Source organism: Dendroctonus ponderosae, unplaced genomic scaffold (assembly GCF_020466585.1).
Source record: "Dendroctonus ponderosae isolate FM_Combo_2020 unplaced genomic scaffold, Dpon_F_20191213v2 Dpon_F_20191213_9, whole genome shotgun sequence".
NCBI classification, from domain to species: Eukaryota; Metazoa; Arthropoda; class Insecta; order Coleoptera; family Curculionidae; genus Dendroctonus; species Dendroctonus ponderosae.
In genome coordinates this window covers 8,601,779-8,612,014 of record NW_026019116.1, presented here as the reverse complement: position 1 = coordinate 8,612,014, position 10,236 = coordinate 8,601,779, and the positions used below count along the sequence as shown (strand labels likewise).

The 10,236-nt window shown below is 38.6% G+C and overlaps 1 protein-coding gene across 1 annotated transcript in view; it reads left to right on the top strand.

Moving 5' to 3' along the window:
* Window positions 1-6,323: 6,323 nt before the first annotated feature.
* LOC125505574 (protein bric-a-brac 2-like) overlaps window positions 6,324-10,236 on the top strand; it is a gene marked incomplete at its 5' end in the record, with an annotated part of 10,545 nt that continues 6,632 nt past the window's right edge. The window contains 1 exon segment of the mRNA XM_048669583.1: window positions 6,324-6,381. Coding sequence (XP_048525540.1) covers window positions 6,324-6,381 — 58 coding nt within the window.

Below are 10,236 nucleotides of genomic sequence, written 5' to 3'. Positions count from 1 at the left end.
TAAAGAAGATCAATAAATATAAAGACTCAACAGAAGAAACGTTTAAAGAAAGTGAATGTTCAAGTGAAGTCGAAAAGGTTACTCTATGAAGAAACACTCACTCTTTAACATTATCAAATCAATCGATATCGAATCAAATTTTCCCCCGATTCTTCGCGTAGGAAGGAACTTGTAATAAGCTCAAGCCCTGCGTTCTACGAATTTGAGAAAGTTCTCGTTGGGCGGTAGAACGACGTGCTTGAATAGGATGATCGGAATTTGGGTCAGCTTTTGTACATAAAAATCTTCCCTTTAAAACTGACGGGCGATGCCCTTGGAACGGTCCTCAATAGCTCGGCATCATAACCTACCGCTACTGTATATGTCAACCTTTATCTGCACGGCTTCTATGCCACTTAGGTGGTCGTTTACAATTTATTGGTTTCGTTATTTACTTACGTCTTACATACATTAAGAGTGTGGCCACTTTATTCCACCAACAGGTTATGGGCGCAGGACACCAAACACTCAGAAATTGTGTAGACATTTCAGTAGTGCGTGAGTAGAATTATATAATATTGTGAGAGAGAACGCTAGTAGGCGGGTACTGGCTGGGGATGACCCGCAGTACCTAGTGGCCAATTAAGAGACTGTTTATCATGATAAATGCCGGTGACTAGTAAGGCTTTTCCTGAGCAGGTAATACCTATTAACAACTTAGGATTAGCAGGGCTTTTCTTGGGGAGGTATTTCGTAATACCTACGTACCCTTAATACCTCTTAACAACCCAAGTTTAGCCGTGGCAGGATGCAACTTCGATTGTAGTTTTGCGCGGTTCAAAGATAGATTGATAATACTTCGACAGAGTAAAGTTGCTACTGTAAATTAAGTTATGGGTAGATAACTGTTGACTCCAAGTGGTGCACTCTAGGTGAGTCGCTCCTTGTTTCAGGCACGTTTGGCGCTTGTAGCTGATTATGACATGTTTTAATGATTCTCATAATAAATCTAATTCTTGTTGAACTGGTTACTCAATTACTTTTTCTAAATTGATTTCAGATGCATTTTCTCGATCGACCACCTGACGAACTGCCATTACACATTGTCTACCGTTTGGGAGTGTAAATATATGTTTTTATTCGAATGAATCAAAAAGTGTCATTTTGCGAACAGAAGCGATGATCAAAAAGAAGCACTTTTCTTTAGCGTTCATTTGTTTTACTTTTACGCACGGACTTTGCCGCACAGTGTGCGACAAAGTAAATGTGACACTTTGAACTTGCCACTGTCATTATATATTTTTTAGTATTTTTATTTGAAAATAACCGAAATGCTTTTTTAAGGAATTACGTAGGTTTATCAACAACTATTGATCCTATTTTCAAGTTTATTTACAATTTGTAAATTATACCTTTGTTACAAGTTCAGTCCCATAATCGTTTTAATGGCCTACTTATCTACTTTTGCGATGTTGTCACACGTAAAACGCGATCTTTTTAAGAAGCGCAAATGTCATGCAGAGTAGTACTATTTTATAGTAGTTGATGTTTACTTGTTACTAAGTATAAACGAACGCCTCTACATGTATGAATAAAAGTATATTGATAAATGATAAAGAACAACACAGTACAAAAGTAGATTTCCGAACACGAAAACGATTCTGTCTCTTTTTCTACAACTACTACTCTTCAGGCACCGCACTGAGTTTAGAAAAACGGCTCAAGATCAGTGGGACGAATCAGAATGATCCGAAGTTGGAACTGGCCAATCCGATCGTAGTTCAGAGACAATTCGTGTGCTGGACTGTCAAAGTTCCAGCAATGGGCTGAAAGCAGTGGCGGCTAAAGAGCAGGGGGTGCAGAACAGCAAAATGAAATTAGTTGGAAATTGTGGATGCTGTAGCAGATTGTCAAGGCGTGTGTCGTTCGGGACGTCATCGGGATAACTCAGTTTGGTCGGTCTAATTGAATTCAGATATTTCCGAGCAGTCGCTGGAGACCCGAATAGAACCGATGCCGAATCAGGCGACTTGTAGGTGAAGGAAATATTGGCATTAATTAGGACTCGGACAATGGCAGCTGAATAATTCAGCTGATAATGAGCCGCAATCATTGGCAGTTTCTCTCGAACGTAGTTATCAATAGTCGCATTAGCTGGCCCATTACGAGGTGAAACCCACTCGGAAATAAAAATATCGTAAATTATTCAATTGGCCGGATCGATCCCCACTCACCCACCCCACATGTAAGTAGGCATATCCCGGACTCTCTTTTCCCCGCCGGTTGTTTTCGATAATTTATACATGCTGTTCTCAAACTGGAACTCGATGCAATGAGTTCCATGCAACTTTAACCACGAAATACTCGGTAATTTCGCATTTACCTACGTTGTGACTGTTTTATGCAAAGGCCACATCCATATTTAATGGCCGCACTGTCTTTTCAGCTAAGTGATATTTAAATAAGACAGTCTTCTTTCTAACCGGGCGTGTTTCTTTTGTGCGCCTGAATATTTTATAACTTTTTGCCAATCGGCCGCCCTTCGTTCCAAATTAGATTTCTGCATTTTACTTCACTGCCTAAATTATATTTTCCTCTCACAAAACCCACCCGCGCCGCCCCCAATTGCCGTCTCCGTTTTAAAATGACTATTAATAATGCAAACACCCTGTATTTTTTTTTGCATATCGTATTGGCGTCGTTCCTCTGGAGGTGTTGTCCGGCGCTGTTATAGCAGTACAGAAAAAATAGTAAAAGGAATTAATTGCTATTAAAAACTGAGAAATTTCCAAAAAACTGTATCAGAAATACGGCAGCAATGTTTTTCAAGGTAACGAACTAATCGCATATCCGCAATTTCGTGGAAGAAAATTCAAAGTAAGGCACAGTTTGACAAATTATTGTTATTATTGACAAGGGCTATCCACCTATAACTATCTGTTAATGACAGAAAACATCATTGCCGCTGTGCCTTTTCATCAAAATATTGTAGAAGAGAACTTTTTTGATATCGAAAATTTTCGTAATTTGAAGCAAAGATCGTAATTTTTCTTTTTGAATGCTTAAGTTTTCCAATATGCTACCAATTACACATGGAACAATTTCTAAATAATGCTGAATAACGAAGTTGAAATTTGATCTTCAACTGTCAATATTTTTCTCGTTATCCCCAAGTGAGCCTCTATCACCCCTTAAACAGAATGACGCGAATTTTGAATCACCCAGTATATAACAGATTTAAAATTCATACAAACTCATAATTGGTAAACATTGCATTCATTTAGGTCTTGCTGTCAGCGAAATGTAGGATATTTGTCGCAATTGCCCTGTTGCCAGACTGCAGGGTGTGGAAAATTTTGAGTTCCCATTCAACGTCGATATAGAAACTATTGAAAATAAACTTTGCACTCCAGTTGCATTCAAACTCGCAAATTTTTCAAAAATCTATCAACGCCAGGACTTTTTTGGCAATTTCCTGCGTTGTCAGATTGAAGTGTTTTCTTCAACTTTAAATTGAGCGAATTTCCAAACTCCACTTCACATGGTTACAGAGAAAAAATTATTGCAGACGAACTCGCACTCTTGGTACGTGCCAAGTAAAAAAATTGACAAATATCAACGAATGGCAGAGATTTTCTGCAATTTGACGTGTTGCCAAACGGCAAGCTTTTCTTCAAATGGCTTCAAATTTCAAAATGCCACTTGACCTGATATCGCCGAAAAAAATTGTTGAAAACAAGCTTGCACTCAAACTCGAACTTTTATCAAAAATCTACCAGACAGGAAATTTTTGTAAATTTTCCGCATTGTCAGTTTGAACTGATTTCTTAAAATTCAAATTCAAAACTCCACCTCCCATGGTTAAAAAGAAAAAAAACTTATTGAACACCGGATTACACTCCCATTGCGCCTAAACTTAAAAATTGTTCAAAAATCAACCAATTTGTAGCATTCTACAGCCATTTACCCTGTTGCCCGACTGAAGAGTTTTCTTCAAATAGTCCGAATTTCAAAATTCCCCCTGAACTGTCCACAAAGAAAAAAAATACTGAAAGCGAGCTTGCCAGCTCCCGTTGCAACCATGCACGAAAAAGGTGCAAAAATCTACTAATAACAGGATTTATTGCTATTTGCGTTGCCAGATTGAAGTGTTTTCTTCAACTTCAAACTGGGCAAATTTAAAAACTCCACTTCATCTGGTTAAATTGGTTTATCGAAGACAAACCTGCACTCTTTTACGTGGAAAACTAAAAATTTGTCAAAAATCAACCAAAGGCAGGATGTTTGTGCAATTTCCAGTGCTGCCAGACCGCAGCGTTTTCTTCAAACTGGGCAAATTTCAAAATCTCAGTTGACCTGATTGTGTAGAAAAAAATATTGAACTCTCTAGTTGAACCCAAAGTGAAAAAACTTCAAAAAACAGTCAAAGGCAGAATATATCTGGAATTTCCGCTGTTGCCACATGGCAGTGTTTTCTGGGCGCTGTGCCAATTTCAACATTTTTTCCTGTTTGCTGGTTGCAAGAGAAAAAAGTTACTGAAGACAAATTTGCACTTCAGTTGCATCCAGACTAGGAAAAATCTAGACAATTATTCCATGAAGTTTGCTGTTGAAGTTGCTGTCAGCAAAGACCTAAAAGAATCTACTGTTTCCCAATTATGAGTTTGTATGAATTTTAAATCTGATGATGGCGCTGTTGTCTCGCCGAAACGTTATGAAGTAAACGATGTACAAATTTTTGTTTCACACTTTGACTGTTTAAGTGAAACTAAAAAATAATGCGATTTTTGCGCCGAAAAAATTGGTTAATAGAAATTTTGTTACAACTGATATCAGAGCGATGAGGGCGGCGAGTTTTCCAAATCTTTTTTCGTGCTTTTGCTCTCTGGCCGTTTTTTCAAGATAATGATAATTACTTTCGGTAAAAAACTGAATGAAATTATTTGGCTTTTATGCCAAATTCGAAGCTGAAAAAAGTTCTTGTAAAATGTTTACAAAGTTATACATTTTCTTGTATTTTTCGCGTAAAGACCTCCAGATCATCAGTATTTTTAAGTGAAACTACAGCTGTCAAAATAGAGCATTTTTGAGTAGAAAGTAAAGCAAAAAAAACTCAGTCTAAACTGAAAACCACGTTTTTTTTAGCAATCAACAATTATTTGATTTTTGTTCCAAATTGGAAGCTGGAAAGGGATTTAGAAAAGAGAAGAAAAATGGAAAATTGAGCATTTAGAAGAAATTATAACTTTTGTAAGGACATTTGTATTTGAATCAGTGTACATTTGGGGCCGGATTTGACTAGACGAATCCTGAAAGGTTCAAATGTCTGTTTTTAGCAGGAAATTCGGGCTGTTTTTAGGATGAATGTGTTGGGCAGAAGTTGTTTTATGATTCCTGGGGGTTTTGCTGCACATTTCCAAATGCTCAGAAACTGTTTGATTAAACAGTGTTTGCTCATGCAGGCTGTAAATTCAAGGGGATTCTTCAAGAAATGACTTGTTTAGGATCAGTTGGGAATGTTGGGAAGTTGCATTGTTGACTAAACGAAAGGAAAACGACGTGTTTAGACTTGGATCGAATTAATTGTTATTAACCGGGGCGAATTGACAAGCATAAACAGCCTGCAACCCCTAACATCCGGTTTCCGGCCGGCGCCCAAATAACTAAATATTGACACACGCGCCCGTATTTATTTAAAATCGTATTTATTAGAAATAAAAGCGTATTTTTAGTTGTTTACGAAAATCGAAGTTCGGAGGCTCGGCTCCGTCGCACACCGAAACTATTTCCTTTTTATATGTTTGTGTAAGTTTATACGTATAAAACAAACAACGAATTACAACTTCCAGTTTAACGGCCTGTTTTATGTCGTTTTGTAATTTAGAAAGTTTTATTTCGAACGGAAATCATATCGATGCCAGGCGAGCGCATTTGGAAATGCGAAAATCTGAACGTTTTCCAACCAAACCTACACGGGAAATGCGTAAGTTGTGGAAGACACAACAAAGTGACACAGAAACGATGATTAATCGGGCGGGCACGCGTTCAAATATGCAGAAACTCGACCGGAAAAGCGGGGCCGCGCAATATTTACCACTATGTAACGTTAAATATTATTATTATTTTCACTTAGACTTATATATCTTTTAATAAACGTGTTTACACTGTCGTCGCGCCCTGAAATAAACGCGATAACTCAGCGGCAGATGCTGCAGGAATGTTCCGCAGGACTTGTTGGCCCCCTCTCGCCGCACACCAACACTTTGGAACATTTTCAACAACGCAAAACACATTGTTTATATCTGCAGATTTTTCAATTTAATTTTCAACATTTTTTTTTCCAGGCTAAGTTGTTGGAATCGTCCCACGCTTGGCTCGGAGCCTCCACATCTTCGATAGCCGGTAAGTGTTGAAGTTGAATTGCCTAAAACTAGAACTCTAACCCGATTGTGGTGGGCACTTTTGGCATTTTTGCCCCAAAGCATCGGTAATCGCTTAACAAATCTCGAAATTGCTAAATAAATAAGTAAGTGTAGTTGTCGGCGTAGGCCCCAATAATGGAGCGATTAAAGATTAAACGTTTCGAGAGTCGAGCGGCCCCGGCCATCATATATCTCAATATTTCAATCCGGGGGGAGTAAAGCGGGGGGTTGGGGGGCGGCTGGCGGATTTAGTCGAGGAACCAATGGAAGCGAACCGGCACGGAAGCTCCGAGCCCTCGCATAAATTTTGCATTTAATTAAATTTATTTACAACAGTTACTAATATATTAATGAAACAGTTGCTATTAATGTGGAATTGTTTCATTTCATCCGAGTACGCCTCTTTATGTATAATTTATGCCAAGTTATCGATTTCCGGGGTGGGCGGCCGGGCTTTCTGCGAGTTTAATCAAATTGGTACTCCACTATTCCCGAAATTTAATTTATCATATTCGCGGCCATAAGAACGTGTCTCTCTCTCTGTCTCTCGCTCACTCGCACCTCCTCCTCCTCCTCCTCCTCCTCATTTGCCTCCTCTTTCTCCTCACTGCCACAGTCCGACGATCCGTTTGGATATTGGGGGCCTTTCAGTGTTGCAGCACTTGCCCTTATTGTACTGAATCTAGTACTTTTCATCCTGTTGCAACTGAAACCCGGTGAAATTTCCCCATTTCGAAGGAAACAACTCTGTCTGGCAACACAGGAAATTGCCGATAAAGCAGGAGATTTTTCTTAGTTTGGATGCAACTGAAGTGCAAATTTGCCTTCAGTAACTTTTTTCTCTGCAACCACCTTATAAGCAGGAAAAGATGTTGAAATTGGCACAGTGCACAGAAACCACTGCGAGATGGCAACAGCGGACTTTCCAGATATATTCGGCCTTTGACTGGTTTTTGAAGTTTTTTCACTTTGGGTTCAACTAGAGAGTTCAGTATTTTTTTCTACACAATCAGGTCAACTGGGATTTTGAAATTTGCCCAGTTTGAAGAAAACGCTGCGGTCTGGCAGCACGGGAAATTGCACAAATTTTCAGTTTTCCACGTAAAAGAGTGTAGGTTTGTCTTCGATAAACCAATTTAACCCGATGAAGCGCAGTTTTCAAATTTGCCCGGTTTGAAGTTGAAGAAAACACTTCAATCTGACAACGCACCTAGTCGCAAAAAATCCTGTTATTAGTAGATTTTTGCGCATTTTTCGTGCTTGGTTGCAACGGGAGCTGGCAAGCTCGCTTTCAATATTTTTTTCCTTTGTGGACAGCTCAGGTGGAGTTTTGAAATTTGGACTATTTGAAGAAAACTCTTCAGTCGGGCAACAGGGTAAATGGCTAATGAACGCTACAAATTGGTTGATTTTTGAACAATTTTCCAGTTTGGGCGCAATGGGAGTGGAATCCGGTCTTCAATAGGTTTTTTTCTTTTTAACCATTGGAGGTGGAGTTTTAAATTTGAATTTTAAGAAGTCAGTTCAAACTGACAATGCGGAAAATTTTCAAAAATTTCCTGTCTGGTAGATGTTTGATAAAAATCCGAGTTTGAGTGCAAGCTTGTTTTCAACAATTTTTCTCGGCGATATCAGGTCAAGTGGCCCTTTGAAATTTGAAGCCATTTGAAGAAAACCCTGCAGTCTGGCAACACGTCAAATTGCAGAAAATCTCTGCCATTCGTTGATTTTTGACAATTTTTTTACTTGGCACGTACCAAGAGTGCGAGTTTGTCTGCAATAATTTTTTCTCTGTAACCATGTGAAGTGGAGTTTGGAAATTGGCTCAATTTAAAGTTGAAGAAAACACTTCAATCGGCAACACAGGAAATTGCCAAAAAAATCCTGTCGTTGATAGATTTTTGAAAAATTTGCGAGTTTGAATGCAATAGTTTTTCTTTCTCTATCGACGTTGAATGCACTGCAGTCTGGCAACAGGGTAATTGGGACAAAGATCCTACATGTAGTTTGAAATCAGTTGAGTTTAGAGAAAACACTGCTGTTGGCAACACGGCAAATGGGAGAAAAAGCCTAATCCTGTGCATAGAAAACGCGAGTAATCAATGGGAAATGACCCACGCGGCAGAAATCTGGCAATTAGGCAGGCAGAAAAACAATAAAAAAATTTCTTGAAGTATTCTAGGGGTAATTCGTGTGTGAACTAATGTGTTTTTCTGTGCGAGTACAATATTTTTCACATTTAATGGGTTTGGACGTGGAAATGTTCCATGTTGGATTAGGCCCCCCAAGTTTACGACCATGTTATATAAATAAATAATAAATAAAATATAAACATTTGGGCTCTGACGGCCTCGCCGCCATTTGCTTAACGATTCGGCAATATTTGCGTAAATCTCCGAAATGTTTAAACAACCATCAAGCAATTAGAAAGAGTTATAAAGCCTTATAAAGTAAATAGATCGCGAGCGCTCGTAGGCGTCATTAGTCATTATCTGGATTTACTATTGATTAAAATATTTGCTTGGGACTTAGAGGCAAAGGTTGGGCGCGCAAATGTTGCAAAGAAATCCATCTCTTGGTAAAAAGCGCCCGATTTATGCCCCCCGACGTGACGCAAACGCATTCCCCGTCTTCCCATATAATATTATTCGAACAAAACCATAAATAACATCTAAATATAATCATAATAGTAATATATTTTATATTATTTACTCGCTGTTTTATGGCCGGCACGGAAAAGTCATAATTTCGCATCGCCGTTTATAAATCCTTCGCCTTAAATTATTTAATTTATATCGTAAAACCGACTATTTATATTATGTTTTTATATCGTAAACATTTTGTAATAATAATTATTCACGTCAAAGTGCCGACGCATTTACGAACCGCACGCGGGCTGAATCATTTCGCAATTAATGTATGGATGAATGAGTGAGTGTTTTTCAGTTTATACCCATTTTTCCTGCTTTTTTTTATTTTGAAACCATCAATTGTTTTATTAGGTAGATAGTCGTTTGTTCTTGCATTGCAAAGTCAAAAGGTTTTCCAGGGTTTGACGAGAAATTGGCGCTCAGCAAAGGAAAATGCGGTTTTCCAGCCAAGACTTGCGACGCGTTTGTTGTTCAAATGTTTAGCAGGATTTTAATGCTGTTTTGTGGGCGATTGAGCAACCATTTTTGTGTAAAATGCGTCGGGGTGAAAGTACGCCACTGGTTCCCTATTCGATTACATTGCAATTGCCCGCACGGTCCGAGAAATAATTATGCGAAGACCAACTGCGGTGCATGGCGAGATTCGTAATTATTATAAATATAATGTTGGTTGGGCGTCGTTTATTTGTACCACCTTTGAGCTAGAATCGAAATAAAATAATCGAAAATTTCGTTTTTTTTCTCTTGTTCTTCTGTTCTTTGTTTCCATTGCTGAAGAACAGCGCTTTGTTCTGTGTGGCTATCGTTGAACTCGATGGACAAGTCGAAGGTTTTGGCACCTTCACAGTGAGCTTTTCTAGGACGTTTTCTCGTTATTTTGTTTGTTGGCACACTTATGAGTTGGAGGAAAAGACTACGTCCACCATCTCCCTCTCCGTTCTTCTTGTTGTAAAAAAGACAACGTGGCAAAAATGAGGATTAAGTTCAATTTTAACGAAATTATCACCATGCTCAGCAAATATTTTGTATCCAGGGGGGGAGTTATAGTGGTCAAGCACTTTTTGAGAAAACTGCCAACATTTCCGTATCGATGGTTCACTTTCTAAAAAGGCCATTTATTTATCTCTAGAATGATGTGCAAATGAGCCTTCTTGCTCATTTTGCCTCCGAGAAATGAGCAAAAA